The sequence below is a fragment of the Penicillium samsonianum genome (assembly GCF_028829775.1).
Source record: "Penicillium samsonianum strain IBT 33392 chromosome Unknown utg000009l_segment0_segment0, whole genome shotgun sequence".
Classification (NCBI taxonomy): domain Eukaryota; kingdom Fungi; phylum Ascomycota; class Eurotiomycetes; order Eurotiales; family Aspergillaceae; genus Penicillium; species Penicillium samsonianum.
The window spans coordinates 894563-916681 of record NW_026643267.1 but is presented as its reverse complement, the minus strand read 5'-3'; the positions used below and the strand labels follow the sequence as shown (position 1 = coordinate 916681).

General features: G+C 46.1%; 7 protein-coding genes across 7 annotated transcripts; 1 reads left to right on the top strand and 6 right to left on the bottom strand.

The window, feature by feature from the left end:
- Positions 1-687: 687 nt before the first annotated feature.
- On the bottom strand, positions 688-2250 carry N7471_013398 (glycoside hydrolase family 71 protein; the record flags this gene model as incomplete). Its single annotated transcript, XM_057286117.1, has 4 exons — positions 688-1273; positions 1328-1553; positions 1601-2120; positions 2176-2250. 4 exons carry the CDS (start codon positions 2248-2250, stop codon positions 688-690), a joined length of 1407 nt encoding a protein of 468 aa, XP_057129442.1.
- Positions 2251-3570: 1320 nt separating this feature from the next.
- N7471_013397 (uncharacterized protein) lies at positions 3571-4278 on the bottom strand (the record flags this gene model as incomplete). Its single annotated transcript, XM_057286116.1, has 1 exon — positions 3571-4278. The coding sequence occupies one exon, from the start codon at positions 4276-4278 to the stop codon at positions 3571-3573; it is 708 nt and encodes a 235-aa protein (XP_057129441.1).
- Positions 4279-4689: 411 nt separating this feature from the next.
- Positions 4690-5302, bottom strand: N7471_013396 (uncharacterized protein; the record flags this gene model as incomplete). Its single annotated transcript, XM_057286115.1, has 3 exons — positions 4690-5046; positions 5109-5146; positions 5197-5302. Coding segments are annotated over 3 exons (501 nt in total), but the record flags the coding sequence as incomplete, so codon positions are not given.
- Positions 5303-5366: 64 nt separating this feature from the next.
- N7471_013395 (uncharacterized protein) lies at positions 5367-6420 on the bottom strand (the record flags this gene model as incomplete). The annotated part of the gene is made up of 2 exons (XM_057286114.1): positions 5367-6245; positions 6334-6420. The coding sequence occupies 2 exons, from the start codon at positions 6418-6420 to the stop codon at positions 5367-5369; spliced, it is 966 nt and encodes a 321-aa protein (XP_057129439.1).
- A 3600-nt stretch (positions 6421-10020) lies between these two features.
- N7471_013394 (uncharacterized protein) lies at positions 10021-10461 on the bottom strand (the record flags this gene model as incomplete). The annotated part of the gene is made up of 1 exon (XM_057286113.1): positions 10021-10461. The coding sequence occupies one exon, from the start codon at positions 10459-10461 to the stop codon at positions 10021-10023; it is 441 nt and encodes a 146-aa protein (XP_057129438.1).
- A 4707-nt stretch (positions 10462-15168) lies between these two features.
- Positions 15169-15690, top strand: N7471_013393 (uncharacterized protein; the record flags this gene model as incomplete). Its single annotated transcript, XM_057286112.1, has 1 exon — positions 15169-15690. One exon carries the CDS (start codon positions 15169-15171, stop codon positions 15688-15690), a length of 522 nt encoding a protein of 173 aa, XP_057129437.1.
- Positions 15691-17982: 2292 nt separating this feature from the next.
- Positions 17983-18246, bottom strand: N7471_013392 (uncharacterized protein; the record flags this gene model as incomplete). The annotated part of the gene is made up of 1 exon (XM_057286111.1): positions 17983-18246. The coding sequence occupies one exon, from the start codon at positions 18244-18246 to the stop codon at positions 17983-17985; it is 264 nt and encodes an 87-aa protein (XP_057129436.1).
- Positions 18247-22119: the final 3873 nt, after the last annotated feature.

Here is a 22119-nt window from a genome sequence, read left to right as displayed (position 1 = left end):
AAATTACAGAAAGTTTCCATAGAATCTGATATATTATGCTAGTCAATGGGACAAGGGACATTGTCAATTCATTCGTCGCTTCTTAGATCTTCCCCACTGTACGTGGTATCTTTTAGATCGGCTAGAACTTCTCCCCCCAATGAACCCTGTTGAGGCATGTCAACCTCGCTCATTCCTAATGCCATTGTTTCTTCAGAGTCGGAATCGCCCACCACGCTGTAATTGTAGTTGCTTTAACTGCCAAGGAAGATCATTAAGCCTTAATTTCGCTCTATCTGCAATGATGTGTCAGTCTCGATCAAGTAGATTCAATCTAATTCAAATTTGTCCCAAATACATAGTGGACTTACCATCAGACTTCTTCCTGTACTTATGTTCTGAAACTTTTTTGTTCCTCAGAAACACATCCGAGCTTGATGAAAATGTCCCGTTGGTCTTATTTCTCAGGTTCCATATATCCCCACATGTCTATTTGGTGTTCCGTTCGAAGTATTTCATTTGATCAAGCTACGTTTAACCTGCTGAGGTATGTATATCAAAATTTCTCTGCAGCATATTTCCGACCTAACTAACGCTCTAGATACCTTTCAGAGAGCTCCGGACACTGGTATCAATACGGTAAATTTCAAATTGCTTCAGCCATTTACATTTGACATATCGTCCGATGAATGGTTAGCCTTTTCTATTTCAAACCGTCCCGGCCACTAGAGTACTTGTAGGACATGGGGCTTGTAATCCCTGCAGCAGGCGTGTTAATCCAGCTGACTGCAACTGGTCGGCAGAGGCCTCGGCGGGCAGAGTGCCGACATAAGCATTGAAGTTGTAGATTCCACAGGGACATGTGTGGACAATATCCCGCAAACTAGTACCGCATAGAGAATCGACCGTCATTCCTTCACGGGTAACCTTGAATCTCTGCGCACCCACACCCATCGGCACAGAATGCGACCACACTCCGGCCTTTGCCTCATAAGCTTCCGTCTTACGGCCAGACTGCACATGCACCATCGCTGGCGTCTTCAGCAAAGTTACTATGAACACCGCGTCGGTCATGTCATCAGCGCCATCGGGTCGAGCACGGACGAAGTCGCCACTCCTACTATTCGGGTTTCCTTGCATTGATGTGTCAGTTGCATCACAGTTGACATCCTTTGGGGTCGGTCGGTACCAGTAGATTAGCTTTTCTTCGTCGAGGAACTCCAGCGGCAGCTTTGAGCCAGCTTTATAAGCTGAGATGAAAGGCTTGGCCATATCGAGCCAACCGTTATGTGGCCTGCTTATGGGTTATTCACCATCCCCACCTTGGATTCTTGGGGTCTCTGCTTACATGCCTATGACCCATTTGGAGGAACCGTCGTCGATGTGAGGCGATGAAAGCGGACCAATGTAGTGTGATTCACCGTAATCATTCCAAGAGATGAGCTCCACGAAGCGGGGGCTGGTTTCCAGGGTCTCCCTCCATCGTTTATACCAGAGGAGGCCCGAGGGGAACACCCAATTTTTGGCGAGAGAGACTTCGCCACCGAAATGTGTCGAAAACCAAGGTGATACCGCTAATTGTACATCAGTATCAGAAGAACAGCTTGTTCGACCCACTCACATGCAACATAGGGCTTTCCCTTAAGTACCGCCTTGTAAGAATTATCACCATCCGCAACAGTGTAAGGTGTCCGGCATTTATTGTTTCCATTATTGTCCCAAGCGATCCAGCTCAGAGCGGCCTGAACATTATCAAAATCTCCCCGACCGGGATGGAAATTCGGTGCAAAATAGATATCGCTGCGTGCAGCCGACCTGATTGCGTCGATATCAACACCATCACCGGCAAAAGAAGACGTAAATACCTTCCCATCAACCTTGAGCTGGCCGGGAAGATTGGCATACTGTGCGATCTTTGCACCGACTGCACTGCCCTGACTAATCTGCCACCAATTGAAGTCGAAGGAGATGAACACTTTCATGCCATTGTTGGAGGCAGATTCGTAGGCAAAGTCCAGCTGTGTGTCTGTGTAAGAATCGGTGCCGATGTTCAAGGCAAAAGCGTCGATGCCTGCATATTTGGCACGCTTCATATCATCGTCATAGTCACTGGCATCTAGGCGGTTGCTAACGATGCCAACCTAAGCACCGTTATTACTGAATTTGGAGTCAATAGAGGATACCGGCGTTTCATACCATAAAATGACAGAAGACAAGTCTGTTTCCATGGTTTTCTTCAGAAGTGTACTCAATTGGGAGTGAGGACGCCATAATAAGGGGTATGTACCCCGTCAGGGCCACAATGAGCTTGGAGAACATGAAATTAAGCATGCTCTCCAGGTTTAATAGGCAGTCCCAAGAAAAGCGCCCAGCCAATATAAGACAAACAAGCCTGTTACAACGGAGGTCGACTCTACCTCACCTGAGGAGCAACTGAATACTATTTTGAAAAGAGAACACAACTTCTATTCAACGAAAACGGTTGCGTAGATAAAACAGCAATGGGATTTTTGTGTCTCCTGCTCTGCGTGTCATCTAAGAAATGATTCATGGCAAAAAGGAGAGATTCGCCTTCGCCTATTTGCTGGGTCAGCATTGAGTTGAACTGTTGAAAAGTCTGCTAAGCAGGGTATTATCTCTAAGCTCTGATTTACGATACAGTAGAATTCGAAAACACTCTACCAATGTACCCTTGCTGAGTCTGCCTGAAATACAGTAACGTCAAAGCGAAATCCATATGTACCGTGGCGACCGTTATCACGTTCCATGTCGGAGAACGGAAAGAAGCTTTTCAAACCCCTATATCGGCAGGATCATACAGTAATGGATTTACCATACGCTGGTATAAAAATATTGGACTGTACCGCTACACAGAATTGCCCCAGTTGGAGTTTCGATGATCCGGGATGATCTCTAGCTCCGGACTACCTGCCCTGTCTTGCGTACGGGCAATGGGTAAATTCAAGTACTTATCAATTATGTAAGGCAGTTTTCTCGTTATTCTATATTACCTTTTCTAAACTTGTGTAAAGCGATTTTCGAAAACAGTTTACCCCTGAAGACACAGTTTTTAACCACTTTTATCAAAATCTCACCTTCCAATCTATTTCGAGTCGTTACAATCCGCCTGAGAATTCCGAAGCTGAGATAAGGAGAATGCGGTACTTGCGCTCGCTGGGAATAATTATGACAAACGCTTTCCAGCAAATGAACTCGTTCCATAGAGCTTGATCCGGAACTATCTCCCATATCTCCGGTCTCAATCCACATCAATATCAGAAGTTGGTGGTTCGTACGGTTGCTGGAAAGCGTTCGTGATAAGCTTACTTCGCGGGACTGGAAATAGTAAGGTTTGTTGAGAAAACCTTGATTTACTCTTCGCCAAAGCTCTATGCCCTACGGTTTCATTAGGGACATACCTTATTTATCGCCACAAGAGATTTATATTAAGATGTAACATGAATTGCTCCAAAAACTCGTGCGTTGATTTATTTCTAGAGGTGGAGTAATGTTACAGAAATATCAGTTTAATTCCCCGTTCGGTATTACCATCACATGTGTTGAACAGCCCTTGTAAGCTGTGATCGAAAATCAACGCACTGAGCAATCGCGCACACTCCGTGTCATCTTTGCCCATAGCTTGCTTTTCTTATGACTTGGAAAAAGGCAGTAGTCTTTCTTCATATGCTGGTTCAAAAGTGTAATCCTGCAACCGTGTTTGATGTCCCTACCCTTGCAGGCGGGACCATTCCACCCACCAAACACATATGGACGCGGTTGTTTGTAGTCAGGATCCCATTTTACGATATCGGATGACCGAAGTTCCTTTATCGCCGGATTATTGTAGTAACAGTATTCCGAGTAGACTCCTTGCTTTGTGTTCGTAAAAACTTTTTCCAAAGGTAGCTCTACCGTATCAAGAGATTTAATAACCTCGTAGATGTTTAGGGTAATGCCAGAAGAGAAGTCAACCTCGTATTTATTTTCGTCATATTTCCAGCCATCCTGAAGAGCGGCAAAGAACCTTTCACTTTCATATCTGAGATCACCTGAGTAATCACCTGCGAGAAGAGCAAGATAGAGACGATTTGACGATTTCCTAGGGCGATAGGCGCTCAAATGGCCAATGAGAACTGGAGAACATCCATCAAATGCCAGGGCAAACTTCAGCCAACTAGTATCTTTGAAGATCTGTTTCCAGATGGTAGAAGTGGTATTTATGATGTTTTCGACATCTGCTGGTGTCAGAAGGTCCTTGATACTTAACCAAATATCAATTGGAGTTTCAAAGAGTTTCATTGTGAATGACTGGTACTGGTGCTGTTGTCGGTCCAGATCTTACCAGGGAAATTATTTATACTTCGCAGGGCTATTTCTGAAATGACTTGATCTTACAAAATAACAAGCAAGGGTCCCGCATTCTTGCCAGGCCCTCCGAAATGCACCTATACCTGTGGTTATAGAGCTGGTCAATATCAGAATATATGCTCCGGATTTCTCTGGAAGTTGCGGTAGCCTAATGCCCTCCCTGCCCATGCGACCCGCGCTTATTTGCACCCTAGCTCAAGTAGATATTTTCTATGGGCGAAAGATATACTGTCGGTGTTCAGTGATTCATGTTCAACGTTGATTTGAACGTATCACTTGACGCTGATGCGAGTCGGCTTCCATCTTGCGACCAGGCAATCGAGTAGACTGAACCGCTATACCCCTCGATAATTGACGCGCACTGGCCCGTGGCCGGATCCCAGATCCTGGCGGTGTTATCTCTTGACGCTGATGCGAGTCGGCTTCCATCTTGCGACCAGGCAATCGACATGACCGAATCGCTATGCCCCTCGAGGGTTGAAGACATGGACTCCAATCTTTGTCCACTAATAGCTCATTCAAAACCCAATCTGGTCTCTCCCTTTGATAACACCTTCTCGTGAGGCTCGGCATGGGGCTAAATATCAGAGGTGAACTGTATACTTGAAGGGGGCAACTTTCAATCGCTAGCCTATGGTATCGAATGAATCGGGACGCGTCTTGAACTTGGTGTAAAAGGGCAGCTGGTTCGCCATTTTCCTATTACAGTAGTTCTAATGTCAGAAGTGGAGATTGGTTTTGGTATATGAGCAATTACTCACCTGAAGTAAGCCCTCGAGCTTGAGCATAGCTGCTATGCCTTGTGATATGCTTCATAGAATGCTTAGGGCTTCAAGCCAGTGAAGGTACTTCTTTTGTAGAAATTCATCAACACGCCCTCTTTCATCAATGTCAAGATTTTTGTTTTCATAACATCCGCTATCATAAAGATGGTCAACCTAATAGACACACGCATATTGTGCAGCTGCTAATGGATTCGGATTGGGTGATATGACTTTCTCAATCGGGAATCCAGGAGATTAAAGTTGAAAGATGTCTCGCTGAAGTGTCTTGAACATAGCTTTAAGAGAACGAGACAAAATTGTCTGGTGTTCAGCTTCTATACCTCTAGGAAAAACCTCAGTTTGCGTCTCTCTGAGTAGAAATTCCTTTGCGGACTGATGGACGAAAATGATAGTGTCTTCGCGTACAGTCAAAAACGAGCCACAAATCGCGATAATCTCTGATAGAGCTTCAGAGTCACTAGAGAGATCATCAGGTAGCTCAACAAGAGAGGCCAGCTCGTCAAACGCGATAGGCCGATACACTATGGACATGACAGCTAGTATTCGCTTGTAGGACTCAGCATCTTCGGATTTGCGAACCTGATCGATCATCCGACCGTATAAGGCATTCAGTCTAGGAGGAAACGCCTCCGGTTTCCTAAGAGCGTGCCTCCGCGATATTCTATCAAGATCTTGACAGACTAAGGCCACCCAAAAGAAAGTTCCTTGCGAGTTGGATGACAAGTGACGGCAGACCGTATCACGAGTTTCATCGCTATACTTCTTCACTTTCGCCAGGTAGTGAACCTTGTGTTGAATGAATTCGCTCACAGCTTCAGATACAGACGCCTCATTAAGCTCTAAAGAGATCGGAGCGGTATGGGTAGTGTTAAGAAGCTCTTCGATATCACGCCAGTTGCGGCTCGAGACAATCCACTTGATCTGTGGGTACGCAGACGATACCTGAGTAATCAAGTCGAGAAGGGAAGGTAATCCTATTGCACATTCGTCTAGCGCATCGATAGTCAAATAGGTGCTTTGTAGGGCCGGGTCTTTCAGAATATCCATAAAGATCCTCGAGAGGGCATTCCATGCGTTTATGTCCTCGAACAGTGCTTTTCCCGCTTTATCATACTGTTTTTGTACATGGGAGAGAAGAGTGCTTCTCGACAAGCGAATATATCAGGCCACGGAAAACAGCCGTGGCATTATTGATTCGTACGTCTGTAGCTTGGCAAAAAAAGAACGAGACATTCGCAGTGTCACCAAATGTTCGTGTTAATTCATCGATGATACCGCACAGCAGCATTGTCTTGCCTTTGCCCGGATCACCTCTGATCCAGAGGAGGCAGTTGTTCTGGTTGTCTCGCCATTGTTGAAACTCCTCGTTGTCGAGAACCCAGCAGTATGAATCTTTGAGCAGCCCTCCGTTGGTGTTCTGAATACGTCTTTGTCATGGTGAGGATCAGTCGTCCGCAGATCCCGCAGGCACGCTTGATTCAATGCTTCCGATTGTACTTGAGCAGTCACACCGGTTAGGTATGTTCTTTTAGAGTCATGCGCCCCACTCACAGAACTGATTAGTGATATGACCAAGGTTCTGTCCAACTTGGAACCCAGAGTTTGACCCGTCATATGATGTCTTGTATGCCATTATTGCAGCCAGGTGATTCTTAGAAGGGTTAGTCGCGAGCACATGGCTAAGTCGTCGAAGTACCCCGCTGAGGGGTATCGAGATATAGGGTATCAATCGTATGATTATTTCCAATATATGAAACAGTACCTCATCATGTGATTTGAAGTTACAATACGTTTCGATACTCTGAAATGGCCTAAGCCGAACACAGACTAGCGTGTTTCAGGATAAAGTTTGGGAAAGAAACGAAGAGAGTTAATCGTGCCAAGCGCCCAACACACATTCTCTGTGTTGGTGCGCCCCACTCAACGATAATTCCCACACAACGATAATTTTAATGGGATGAATTGCATTTAAACCACTATTTACATATAACCACCAGTAGTATCTATATACCAATTTGCACCATTACTATCTCTTGCCGCCATTGAAGCTTCATGCTCAGCTTCTACTAAATCCCTTGCTTCCTGAGCTCGCCGTTGAGCTTCCAATTCCTTGGCATGCTTTGCCTGTATGCGCTTCAACTTCTTAGAATCAGCATCTCTCCTGTCAACCATCTTCCTATTTGCACATATAGGTGATAGGACATTGCCTTTAGTCCCAAGAAGCGATTTCCCATTTCTTGGGGTATTTGCAATTGAACTGGACGTACGGGCCTTCTTTAATTCAGCCCGTAGTATAGCATTTTCGTGGGATAAAAGTGAAGTTGCATCCATACTTCGTTGGATATGCCGTTTCACCCTCTGAAAGTAGTTTTCCATTTGCTTAACGTCATCAATAAGCTTAGCATTAAGCCTATTAACCCGCTCAATTGTATCTGGCGGCGAATTGGTGACTGAGCTTGCGAATTCCGGAGGGGGAGAGGGAGTGAGAATCCTAAGGGGGGACCCTTCAGATTCAAGAGCTCTTTGACGTAGAGGACCGAGAATAAGCTCTGGATCTAGGGGGTAAATACCCCTAGATTTAAATGAAGATCGGATGATTCTTTGGGTGAAAGCTTGCTCTCGGACACCCTGAATTATCCTAAAAAAATCCCGCTTCTTGCTTGCACTTCCACCCCACATTATAGCTTCATTATTCGCTATACGAAAATGATGCTTTAAGCATTGGAATGGCTGGCCATCTAGCGGTTGGCAGAGATGGGTTGTATGGGGTAAAAAAAAGACTGGGATAATGAAATGCTGGTTGCAAAATTCAATAAAATTGATCGTTGTATGGGATCCATGATTATCCATTAAAAGCAGCCTTGGCCTGCCTTTTTTAACCAGAGATTTTGTAGCTTCATGAAAAGAACAAAGCCATTCAAAAGCCGTATTATCATCAATCCAGCCATTAGGCGTAGGCTTAATCCGGAAATCGGGGGTAGTGATATTTTCATACCACTCCTCCATATGCAAAGAGCCCTTAGGTAGAAACCAAGGTAGCATAACCCAACCATCGGCAGATATACATTCAATGCCAGTAATAGACTCTTTTTGACCACCAGTAGGATTGGTATAATTAGCATTAGGTGCAAGCACCTTTTGCCGCTTTCCTTGGCCAATTTGGTAGCCGGTTTCATCCCAATTAAAGATCTCATGGGGTAGAAATTGATGCTTTTCAAAGAGCGTACGAAGGCTGTTAAACCAAAGTAACATTGGGCCGTATTGCTCGCTATCAAGCCTCACTTTTTCAGCCATTTTTGGGTTGATATAGGGTATCTCAGGGGGTAGTCTTTGCATATAGCGGTATACCCAGTTAGGGCCCACCACCTGATCGCTGCCAGCCCGGCGTAGAATTGAATTTGCAGCCTTTTCAATGAGAGAGGGGGATATACCCATATTGCTAATATGTAGGGTATCGATCCAGGTTTTCAATGCTCTCTCCTGAATTGGGTTTAATGTCTTTTTTAGGCTGGCAGCAGTGGTTTTACTTCCGCGCCCGTGAATACGGGCGCGAAGCCTTTGGTATGGAACGCTGAATTCCCGCGCCAACTGGGCGATATTGGTGTTATTATTCAGATGAAAGGCATTGGTAGCTCTTAAAATTTGATCTTCGAGATTTTCAATTTGTTCCGACATCGTGGTATGGTATAAAATGCTAACAAAATTGATGCCAAAGTGGAAAATTATCGTTGTGTGGGAATTATCGTTGAGTGGGGCGCACCAACACAGAGAATGTGTGTTGGGCGCTTGGCACGATTAAGTGGTGAAACTGATTTCGAGCGCGTCTGTATACGAATTGTCTCGCATAGAATTATGGTGATTCCAAATTAGATTGTCTCCTTCGAAATTCAATCTCTGCGTTGTGGTGTAATGTATGACGGTCGCGAACTGCAGTTCGACCATCGTGGTGGTTTAGAATCCAACTGCAAACCGATATACAGGCTACAGCAGCTACATATATTCGTGTATGTATATGTACGATGTCCCACTTCCTGAAAACGAACTTGAGGCTCGTCAAGACCTATCGTGGCATAGTTGCCGTTCACGTTGTTAGGATGCCCTAATAGCGCGCGACTTCGAAAACGCTGTGACGCCTCAGTGAAACCTAGAACGGCCTTGACCATTCTAGCCCGCGACACGGTGTCTGGTTCACTTTTCTTCCCTTCGGTTGACCCTCCCAGCAGACTCGACACGCTGTTAAACGCGCACCAGCTTCATTTCTCAACACCCTTTAAATTTCCCTTGAATTTGGGTAGTTCACTAGCATGTGGGTGACGGTCTCCTGTGCGCCGCACACGCAATGGCCATTGTCGTGGAAGCGGAACCTCTTGGCATAGGCGAATAAATAACTATGGCTCGTGCGTAGCTGTGTTAGTAGATACGCCTGCCCCTTGGGCAAATTCCCATACAGCTTCCTGGTGTAGGCCGCCGGTAGAGTATTTTCGATTCTTCACAGGTAACCACCTTCGGTGGACGCATTCTATTCCCGCCTCCACTGAGCGCGGATATTGTCGCGGATAAGCCCTCTTCCTTGTCAACACAGGGTGTGTTCTTCCCGGGCTTGTCGCGTCCTTGGCTAGCCAATCTACTCCGTCGTTTCCTGTGTTGTTGCAGTGTCCAGGTATCCATTGAAGACGAAGCGCGACCCCCTTTGCTTGAACCTCTACTGCAGTTTATAGGATCGCGTGGACGATGCGTTGTCCTGATCTGTTTACTGGGTTCTGCATTGCTTGTAATTATGCTCTGTTCTTGGCCGCTGATGGCTGGATACACATCTATGATTTACATTTAAAACGATGCTCGTGCTCCAATCAGCGTTAAATTTCTTATTTACTCCTCCAATGGCACGTTATTCCGTGCGTCTAAGGGCTTCGGCTGTCTTCCAGGTCTCTGCGTGGTCACCCAACGTACTGTGTAGGGTGGTTTGGCAATCCGTAAGAGGCATACCACATCCTCGTAACCCAATAAACAAACCGAACCTCAGACGCTTTGTGTAGAGACTGGTCTCATGTTCTTGCGATGTTCCAATCCAAGCGGCCATTTGAACAGGATACTGCGAGGTGGCGTCGACAGGAGGCCAGATCTGATGAAAGTGACGAGCAAGATTGTCGAGCTGAGTAGACGTGAGAAGGTAGAAAGCTAGGATGGTAGCAGGGAAGTCTGGATGTTGCTGGCCGAGACCGCTTGAAACTAATGGATCAAGGGGCATCTTGAGATGTTTAAGGTGGCTATGGAAGTTCCGATGAGAACTTTTGGGGGTCGCTTCTTCCGGCAAGCTGTTTTGTCGCATTTTTGCTCGTGAGAGTTTCCTTTCGGGCTCACTAGCTAGCCAGTGTCGCCACACTACTATAGTCCTAAGTGCGTGTAAACGACACCGAAGTCTCCCCGTAGATAGTGAAGACGGGACAAGTCCTGGTCTGCCTTCAAATGCAGAATGAAAGTGGCACTCAGAGGCGCCCTGGACAGAGAGAGATGAAGAATCGTAGTAAACCTGATAATAATGATCAGTGGCTGAAGTATTGATGTGAATACGAATATAAATCAATAACGGGATTCATTTAAATGCTAGTACACAAAATATAATTACGAGAAATAGTGTAATTAAAATGCTCAAAAATATAGATTCAAATAGCATAAACAATGCAAGTCACGAGGTCTACAAATTTTGCTTACTGAAAAGGCCTATGGGCAACGTCGCAGTCTAAGCGTACCTAGAGACTCCTATCAGTACGGTGGTTGGACGTTAACTAGGTTGCCTCGAGCAGCATTGAACCCCTGCTCGTTCGGTGGTTGGATTTGACTAGGATACCTACAGTAGCGGGGAATCCCTGTTAGTTTGACGGATCTAGTGGCAACATCTTAAGATAGATCTCTGATTCAGGGGGTAAGCAGCTCACATCTCGTTGAAGCCATAGGAGCTAGTTGAATCTACCCCGTTGGCGCTGTTGGTGTGACCGATATCTTCGTTGGATATGTACCAGCTAATTAGCCAACATCAGTTCAAGGCTACGAATAGAATCATATCGAACAGTGTCTCCGTGTTAGTTGTGTGGTTGGGCTTGACCAGTGTGCCTCCAGGAGCAGGGGCCCCCTGTCGTTTCGGTGGTTAGGCCTTGCCCGGGGTACCTTTAGCGGCATGGATGTCGAGTCGAAGTCTACGAATGGAATCATATCGAGCGGGTCCTCCTATTTGTTCAGTGGTTGACTCTTGATCCTGTGGCCCAATATGCAGCAACAGAGATACATAGGATTTAAATAGAGAGTTACATCAACCACGGTTTATTTGTTCGTCCAGCCTGGTTGAGTCAGTAATCATGCCAAGCGCCCAACTACATTCTCTGTGTTGGTGCGCCCCACTCAACGATAATTCCCACACAACGATAATTTTCCACTTTGGCATAAACTTTGTTAGCATTTTATACCATACCACGATGTCGGAACAAATTGAAAATCTCGAAGATCAAATTTTAAGAGCTGCTAATGCCTTTCATCTGAATAAAAACACCAATATCGCCCAGTTGGCGCGGGAATTCAGCGTTCCATACCAAAGGCTTCGCGCCCGTATTCATGGGCGCGGAAGTAAAACCACTGCTGCCAGATTAAACCTACGCTTAATGGCTTGATTGATGATAATACGGCATTTGAATGGCTTTGTTCTTTCCATGAAGCTACAAAATCTCTGGTTAAAAAAGGCAGGCCAAGGCTGCTTTTAATGGATAATCATAGATCCCACATAACGATCAATTTCATCGAATTTTGCAACCAGCAATGCAGATACAATTGATTAGTGCTAAGCTTATTCATGACATTGAGCAAATTGAAAACCACTCTCAGAGAATAAAACGGCATATCCAACGAAGTATGGATGCAAATTCACTCTTTCCCAAGAAAACTACGGGCTGAATTAAAGAAGGCCCGTACGTCCAGTTCAATTGCAAATAACCCAAGAAATGGGAAATCGCTTCTTGGGACTAAAGGCAATGTCCTATCACCTATATCTGCAAATAGGAAGATGGTTGACAGGAGAGATGCTGATTCTAAGAAGTTGAAGCGCATACAGGCAAAGCATGCCAAGGAATTGGAAGCTCAACGGCGAGCTCAGGAAGCAAGGGATTTAGGAAGCTGAGCATGAAGCTTCAATGGCGGCAAGAGATAGTAAGGGTGCAAATTGGTATATAGATACTACCGGTGGTTATATGTAAATAGTGGTTTAAATGCAATTCATCCCATTGAAATTATCGTTGTGTGGGAATTATCGTTGAGTGGGGCGCACCACACAGAGAATGTGTGTTGGGCGCTCAGCATGATTAACGAATCCAAGCGTATTGGGGGGAGCTTCAGCCATTTGTGAAGATAAAGAGCGAAGTAAAATTGCAATAATCACGTCGCAGAGCAGCTCGTAGGAGAACATGTAGCACAGACTCCTGCCTGGAGACTGCTTTTATGTATTTCCCAAGATCACGTGGAGCGGGGTATAAGCAATGCGCCATACGAAAGCGAATCGCAAGACAGGTTCATTCAAGCCTCCTGTGCGACCTAAGAATTGTTGGGTTGAAGTGTACTGTAGCCTAGGATATTGCTAAATTATGGTACAAAAAAAAGTCTTATCTGGCCCTTGCTTGCAGTATTCTTCTGCTCAAAGAATTTTGAAGCTCCTGGGAGTCTAAGGAACTTTGTTTTAGATACTGAGTCTAGGGTGGATATTTTGTGGATCCAAGATTAACATTTGTCGGAATTGTACCCTTCATTTAGATTTTGGGGACGAGTTGCAATACCTCGTGTAGACCGCAGTCGCTTGACCTTACCCTTTTCGTAACAATTGCTGCCAAGATTGATAAAAGTGATAATGGCCACCGAGCCAGAATGATTGGTCGGATTATGTTTGCACTTTTTATAAATGGTTGCAAACCAATGGTCCAAATTAGGTCTAGAAGCCGTTGAGGCCATACGAGTGAAATGCTGACACTAATTTTTAGGCGATTATCTACGCTTATATTGAAATACCGCCAAGACACGGGGTCAAGGGTAGAGTAACTGTAATAGGTCTAGTAGGTTTCAAAGGAGGGTTGGAGAAATAATCTCTGTGTGTAAATGGTGAAACTGATTTCGATCCTCCCTGTACCAAATGATCCTGTAACCATTTGGTCGACATCCTGTATCTCCAGAAGACCCGTTGAGGAATCTACGGTGTGATTAAGGTTATTGTGATATAAATTTGTGGTGTTGTGAACCGAGCGGAAGCTTATCCCTAACCGATGGCGGACCCACCCGCGGGAGGGCCCGAGACCCCTCCCACAAACACCCAAGAAACCACCGCCAGCCTCACTGAGGAAGATCCCAAAGCCAGAACCGCCACCGAGAACCGGAAGCGAACCCGGAGTGGAGATGCCTTCGCCCCGTCGGATCCAAACGGTCGAATCACCACCAAAGAGGTGTGGAAACTGATCAGCACGCTGAAAGACATCATCCGCCACCAAACAGCGACCATCACAACCACCCAAAATGAACTCCAGGAGATCAAACACAACCAGAATGTCCTCCAGGAACAGAACGAGAAATTGCACGATGAGGTGAAAGCACTGCGGGCACCAATCGAGGCCACCCCACCGGTGACAGCGAACAGGACCTTGGCCACCGTCACAGCTGAGGGCGGCAATGGCACCTCCCCGCTCAACCCCCAACGAACCGAGAAAGACTAGGATTGCGTCCGAATCAGCACCCAGAGGACCTTTGTCGACCCAAGAGACAACAATAATAATTACGGAAATACTTTCGGACGATATCTCCCTATCGATGCGGCCAACAAACACATTCGCACTGCATTGCAGAGCGATGCCACGACGCAAGACGCCCAAGTGGCCGGCATCGGCACCACTAAAACTGGCTACATCATTCGATTCAAAAACGCGGAGTCAGCTGAGATGGCCCGCAACAACGCCGAGTGGCTTCATAAGTTGGGCAATAACACAAAGCTGGTAAAACCGCGATTTGGAGTCGTTGTACACCGGACTCCGACAGAGGAATTCGATCTAGAGACGGGACACATCCAGGCAGCAGAGAAAATCATCGACGACAACGGCCTAGCGGAGCACGGCTTCCAGATCGACGAGCTGGCCTGGATGAAAGCGAAGGACAAGCCGTTAGGGAAATTCGCCTCACTAGGAATATGGTTCGACTCCCCAGAGGGAGCGGAGCATATGCTTCGGAAGCGAATCAACTTGGAGCTTAGAAAGGTTGGCGCTATACACGGACCCATCGAGCCCGTGGGTGGTCGAGGTGCGTCGGGCGTTATCGCATTCGGGTCATGTGATTATTGGCATAAAGGGCCACCGATGACTTGAGACCGACCATACACGACGTCGGCGGATAAAGCGTATTTTAGCACTAGACCATAATACAGTAAAAACCAAGGTTCCTGTTTAGGGCCTTGCGGGGCCATATCTGTCTTAGTTCTTGTTTGACAAACGACGGAGAACCGTCCAGGGTTTCTTGAAACGGGGGTACGAGCAGGATAGCCATTGGAAATGTATAAGGTCCGTAGCATAATGAATCCTCGACGTAACTGATGCCATAAAAATCAGTCGCTCGGGGAGCCGGATGACCGCCGCCGTCAGATCCGGGGGATTCTATAGCCACTTGCTCCGCTTCTATATCTTTATTAACCCAAAGCATGCTTCGAATCGCCCATCTGCCTTCCCTCCAGGTGGAAGGAACCATCTTCGTTCACTTGTGATGTCCCATCGGGGTTGTTAAGAGCCTGCCGTGAATTCTCCTCGCTTGGGGTTCTTGGATTGCTAACGCTGCTGCGTCTCGAGTTTGTTCGTCATTCATCAAGCTGTCATGCACCGCGCCCTGTTTTCTTACGTTCAGTTGGATGATACGGAAGGTTTTACTCATGACGTGACGGATAGAGCTTCCAGCAGTTCTTGCTATACGATTCATGCGGGCCTCCACACGGAACGCATTTTGAAACCGTTTGGTTGCAGTCACTGTGGCGATGGCCCTCCGCAGCGCATCTTGCAGACTTCTGGACGTTCTTGCACTGGAATGCCTTATGTCCAATCTCCTGACAATTGTAACATTGCATCGGTCGTGGGCGATATTCAAAGGTGCTAGTCACGCCGGATTCTCCCCCGGCGTGGAAGAACCCGTCGGCCAGGAGCCTCCGTGCATCAGTGCCTCTGGTTATGTAAACAACCATCGACCCGTAGGCCTTTGCGCTTTCCTTTCTGCTGAGCCACGCAATCTTAGCAACGGTGACTTCGTTCTCCTCGCTGAAGGCCGCTGTGGCTCCAGCTCGGATCTCATCTTTTTCGTCCAAAACTACAGCCTTGTTGACGCTATCGACTTTGATCGGGTACAGCTCGTCATGTACCACCCGGGCTTCTTCACTGATCTTCGCTTCTGCCACTTTCTTGACCAGCTGGTATATTCGAGGGGATGGGGCACGCGACTATTTCCTACCATTCCCATTGATCAAGCAGAAGACCAAGGAGGCAAGACAGAACAAAGCCGCTAGCCACGTAATGATGACCATTTGTCGGCCAATTGTGAATTGGAAACCAATTGCAGTTGAAATGATATTCAAAGCTTCAGCAAGAGACACATAGATCCCTGTAGCTAACCCAGATGCAGCCATGCTTGCTACTGCGGCGATCTGTATAAATGTCAGACCTGCATGGGAAGCGGCTGGAGGATTATGACTTACTCCTGCGATAATATTTATTACTAGACCCCCCCCTGTGGAGGACTGAACTGTTAAGCCGAAGATTATTCCGACAGAAGACATCACACTACTTGAGATAAAAGCGATTATATAGGCTGATTTCATCCCTTTCGACGCTATACGATAGACGTGTTCCGCTCTTTGAACCTCGGGCGGATGTAACCTTTCCGCCCATGGGCCTTGAAGTCCGAACACGTCCGTAAAATTGAACCAAAACCCAATGTCTGGTTTAGTACAGCGTGTGATCTCCCTGCTCAATGTACCGGATTTCCCTTCACAATATCCCCAGAGACCAATCACATAAAAATCCGCTAGATTTGACTTCAACTTTAAGAGGTCTTTGGTAACACTACTTTCGTTTTGTCCATCGTGACTTGTTGTGTCAGAATAAGAAAAGCCTACAATCTGATCATTTATTCTTTTCCGTGGGATTACAGGTCTATTACCCGCCAATGTCAAAGATACCTCATTTACCAGTGATTCTCCACTCATAGCTTTTCCTACAACTTTCTCTACTTCAGCTGAGAACCCGGTCAGATTTGCCTAGTCATTGTAAGCATTCACCTCTGAGCTTGAGTGTAGATGTTGACCTTTATGAAGAATAAGCTACTCTGGGAATTTTGTTGCCCTGTACAGCCGATCCCAATAAATACTAACAGGATGGATGACGTTATGACAAAAATATAAGGCAGGAAAGAAATAAAATGACTGTTGAAACTTGCCATTATGGTTCCTTGGGAACTACCTCTGTGAGAGATTCCAGGTTTCAGTATTGAAGAGCTGCGAGAGTAACCTTTTATACAAGAATGTACGGTGGCTTTCAATCCCAGTCTAAATATGCGTAGAAACTTCAACGAAGACTTTCTTTTCTTTCCTATCGACTCTTTTCTATTTTCTTTTCTGCTTTCTTTTATTTTTCTCTTATTTTCCATTTCAATATTGAGCCAAAATTGCCAACCTAATTGAAACAACATCTCCCAATTACGAGAGCGTTATGCAAACAACAAGACCAAATGATAGTTCAAACCAAATATACCGATTTGGTTTCATCTTCCACCGCAAGGTCACACATAGTGTCCCGGTCATTATGAAGATACCCCAGAAATATGTACCTAACAAGTAGAAATATTCCACCACTTCCTGAGGATGGATCATGAGAATCCCGAAAGCCGTTCGTATTCAATTCTCGTTCTTCCTAATAGGCTGCCCTCCTGGAGAGCGGTTTCGAAACCGATACGATACCTCCGCGAAGTCTAACACGGTGTTGCCTCACAAGATAGTATTTAACTACCCCCACTATCTTCGCAACCCCTCCTAAGCTGGAAACGCCTGTTCAACAACCTTGTCACCTACATACTTCTGCGACGCTTACCTTAACCAAAATCTAGGCGTAGGATCAATTGCCCTCATAAGTTTCCCACCCTCGGATATGCATAGAACAAAAAGTATATATATTTGTTCTAAAGCATGCTTTCAAGCTAGAGGAAGTTCGGGTCCGCAGATTAACACCCCCCAGATGAAATTAACAGTTACCATATTAGATGTACGCCTTTGTTTCCACTCGTCGGCCATTGTGAATAACCTGTATCAAGAAATTAGCGGGGTTCCTTTTTGTCTGTGGGATGAAAGTCAAATGATTACTGTGTAATAAAAAAGAGAGGGATTGCTCATAACTATGTTTGTTTTACCGTTATCATGCGTAGTTATCATCTCTATTGATGACTATAAGTAGCTTTGCTTTCCCTGAAAGCCCATCGTTCGAAATTCAGACCGGTTGCCACAGTACAAAATGCACCTGCCAACTTATCTCTTTATAGCTGCCTTAAGTTCCAGTCTTGTCCTTGGACAAAAGTTTACGTTTGCTCAGACTGCAAATAAACAATTCATAATCAAAGCCGATGGTGTTCATGGCTGCAGCGGCGAAACTAATTCGTTTGGCAAGTATATAATTTTTTTTAAGCCAAAGATATCATAATGACATAATAGCTCAGGTTGGCCATCCAGGAGCTTTTCCATTCAGAAGGATCTCTGCACCTCCGCATGGATGATTCTTAGTTATGATGACCAGTCAAAAATGGGAACTGTTTATTGGGCGAATTCTGGAGGAGACGTGGCAAAGTGCTCTCTTAATATGAAGAATACTGGGACTTCTTGCGATGTGGAGAACATAAGCATGTCATCTGCAAAATCAACGTCGGCAAAATCAACGTCGGCAGAATCAACGTCGGCAGAATCAACGTCGGCAGAATCAACGTCGGCAGAATCAACGTCGGCAGAATCAACGTCGGCAGAATCAACGTCGGCAGAATCAACGTCGGCAGAATCAACGTCGGTGTCATTGAAAATCATAACGACATTTTCTACAGTCTCAACAGGTATCAGAACGTCTGTGACACCTACAGGTTGTGCAAAATAGTGGGCCTTGAGGACAAGTGTTTCACTGTATTGAACGACAGGCGCTCAAATCTGCAAGATAGGAAAATACAGTTGGAAGTAGATCCCCTGGGACAGTATAAACACCGATGTTTGGAAAGATAGCTATTGGATTTATCCATCTACTTATCAGGTTTCTAGATCAAGGACGTGTTTTTTTTCACGTTAATTGAAGCTTAGATAGTTAATACACCATGCTTTTATATTCTTTCATTCGTGGGTTTTGTGAAGCTTCTCGTAAGCTATTTGATAGAGACGTCCCTATGCAACGATTTACAACACTAATATTTTCACAGTAACTGCCGCTGATATCTGAGAACAACGTAATCCCAGCGCCTATTTATACAAAGGCAGAATTCTTAGCTTGACGGGGATCGATCATATAGTAGCCCCATTTATTCCTATTTTCCCTTTGTTGCTGAAGATTTTGATGTATGGGCTATATTGCAAATACAGTGTGACAGACGGAGGGATTATTTCATTTGACCTGGCCCCTCGCTTTTGGCGATATCTATCGCTGTTGTGATACAATGTTAGCGCCGTACAGGAGCCAAGTCGCTTTGAATGAAATAAGTTATAACTACTGTCAAAGAATTTTCGGGAAAAGCTGGTACTGACCGATATGCTTTTGTCGGATGTTGACGAGAAGCGTTGGTTGAGGAGCTCCTCTAAATCCTAGGATAGCAACCGCGGCCCTTTGGAGCCAACCATTTCAAGGCCAGTGCAATTCCCCACTGCGTAGCATATTGTGTAACTTACTATGTCTATCTGCGACTATTTGGTTCTCAGGCAAAGAGAGATCCAACTACAACATGTATATACTGGAAGGTAAACCCTCTTGGCACAGTTACCTAACCTGTTTGGGTTGAGTTCCTCTTGGAAGTTAGTTTTGAATAGAAGTGCTGTTTTTCCCAGCCAACAATGTCCCCTGTGATCTAGATTACTCTACGTAAGAAGCAATACAGGGCCCACTGATAGGGATACTCCGGAATAATTCCCAAAATGGACTAGTCTATTTTGGCAATTAGGTTTGAGAAAGAATCGAAGAGTGTAAGTGGTGACACCAGCTTCGGGAAGTACTGTAAGGAGCTGCCCTCGGCGGACTACGACATCTGCGCCCGGAGCAGATGCGACAGCTCTACCAGACCTGTATCACGCCGGTAATAGACTACGCATCGAGAGTCTGGCACGATCCACTCCGAGACAAGACCCACCTGCGACACCTGAACACGGTGCAGAGGACGTCGCTGATCCGTATCCTTTCAGCATTCAGAACCGTAGCAACCTCCGCATTAGAAGTTGCAGCTTATATTCTTCCAACGCACCTCCGGCTCCGGCACCGCGCTCAGAGCACCATCGCAAGAATGCACACCCTTCCACGCGATCATCCCATATGGAGTGCACTTCTACGAGCCTAGAAACGTAGGAACAATGTCGGGTCATACTCTTGGTTTCCCCTCGCGGAGGCCCTGAAGAATATGGATCTAGACCGGTTAGCGGAACTGGAGACGATTGACCCAAAACCACTCCCACCATGGCGATGTGAACCATTTAGCGAGATTGAGATCGGATCGGATCGAGAGAAGGCAAGAGAACGGGCTGAGGCCGTACGGTCTAGGACCGACGTCGTCGTCTACTCAGATGCTTCCGGACGCCAGGGGCACCTAGGCGCCGGTGTCGCCGCGATGAACGACAACCTAAAAGTTATTGAATCTCAACAGACCCAAGTGGGATCGATGGACCAGTGGTCAGTCCACGTGGCCGAGTTGATCGGTATTTTCTATGCCATCAGCTTAGTGCAAAAGCTCGTACATCAACGACTAAGAATCCCAAACCCCGGCAACAAATCCGGACAAACAATCATTCACGCTATATTACACGCGGCGACCGAGGTCCAAGCGAAGGGCATTGCTCTCCGTCTCCAATGGATACCTGGACACTGTGACAACCCAGGGAACGAAGCGGCAGATCGGCTGGCCAAAGATGCGGCAAGCCCAGGCAAAACGCATCCCTTCCGCCCTCTGCTCACAAGGGCGAAAGCGCTCATCCGCGAAAACATCCAAGCTCGGTGGGAACAGGAATGCAAATCCTCCACCAAAGGCGGTCATCTGTGGAAGATCGATAGAAATCTGCCAGCTACCTACACCAGAAGGCTTTATGGGTCTTTGCCGAGGAACAGAGCGTATCTGTTGACACAGCTACGCACGGGCCATAACTGGTTTGCTTACATACGCCAAGGCCCACCGGTTCCACGACGACGACCCCTGCGCATGCGGCGCACAAGAAACAGTCACTCATGTCTTGGTGGACTGTCCAATGCTGAAGGAATTAAGAAGAGAATTAAGGGGAAAAGTCGGGGACGCGTTTAACAACGTGTCGTGTCTGCTGGGAGGCTCAAGTGAAGGTGAGAGGTAAACCAGACAGCGTGTCGCGAGCTAGGACAGTCGAGGCCGTCCTAGACTTCGCCGAGGCGTCACGGCGGTTTCAAAGTCGTGCGCCACGAGGGCAGCCTAACAACGTGAACGGCAATTAGGCCACGGCAGGCCTTGACGAGGCTCTAAGTTCGTTTTCAGGAAGTGGTACAACATACATGTTCGTACATGGATATATATAGTTGCTGTAGCCTGCATATCGCTTTGCGAGTTGAAACCTGGATTGAGGTAGAAGTGTGATAATTGATCTATATGAAGAGATCCAGCTATTTGTAGTTGAAGCAGCTCATCTCCCTGCTGCCTAGCGGAGTGTCTGCCTGTTAGGCAGACACTCCTATAGATCTATACACATCACGTGACCTGGGATCCAACTTTGCGAGGGGTCAGGGTGACTGGTGACGCGCGCTGCGCACGCTGTGGCCCTGAAACGATGAAATGGAAGGGCAGGGACGAGAAAATCCGGAAAATGGGAGGTTTTGTTGTGACTGATATTTGATAATGCAAAAGAGCGTCGACCAATGAGAAGACATGTAGTATGACTAATAGCCGCAACACCTTAAAAAACAGAATAACCAAGAATGTGCTAACTAGGCTTTGACAGAACCCACAAAACCCAGAACCCAACCCAACCCAACCCACAAATGGTTTGGGTCTTGGGTCCAATTTCATAACCCACAATGGGTCGTGGGTTAGGTTTCTCAACCCACAAAACCCATTGGGGCCCCAATTGGGTCGGCAAACGATGCAAACATGAAAAATTCAAAATTACTAAAATTACACTATGTTTGGAGTGTGAAATCATACCTAAAATGAAGGTAAATCTAGTTTTTATTAAAAGTTTTATATCAGAACTAGAGTTAAATATTAGTTTGTTTATTAAAACCTTCGAAATAAGTAGATTCTAGAGTCGAGAATAAATTACGTGGTCTACACAAACAGTGGTGTTGCTTGTCTGTCCGTGAATATATATCTTCATAAACAAACTATATTTCTGCCCAACTTCCAAACAAAAGGGGGGGGGGGGGGGGGCTTTTTGAATAGACATATAAGTTTAATGAACCTTTCGTTCGCTATTTTCAATATTTTCATTACAGTGCCGACCGCTTTCGCCTTCCATGTCGAGCAACACATAGAAGCTCTTTCAAACCCTAATCACATGCTACGCTAGTCCATCTTCGGTTGGTCTTGTATTTTAGGATCCGTCATAAAGGCGAATCGTATAGCCTAAAACAAATAGAATACATACCAGTGTTTCACCGTATGTAATTTTACAGACCTAAACATACCAAGCCCATGACCAAATAAGCCAAACTTAGTCCTAGCCTAGTCCATCCCACGGCTTTCTTCAACGCCATCC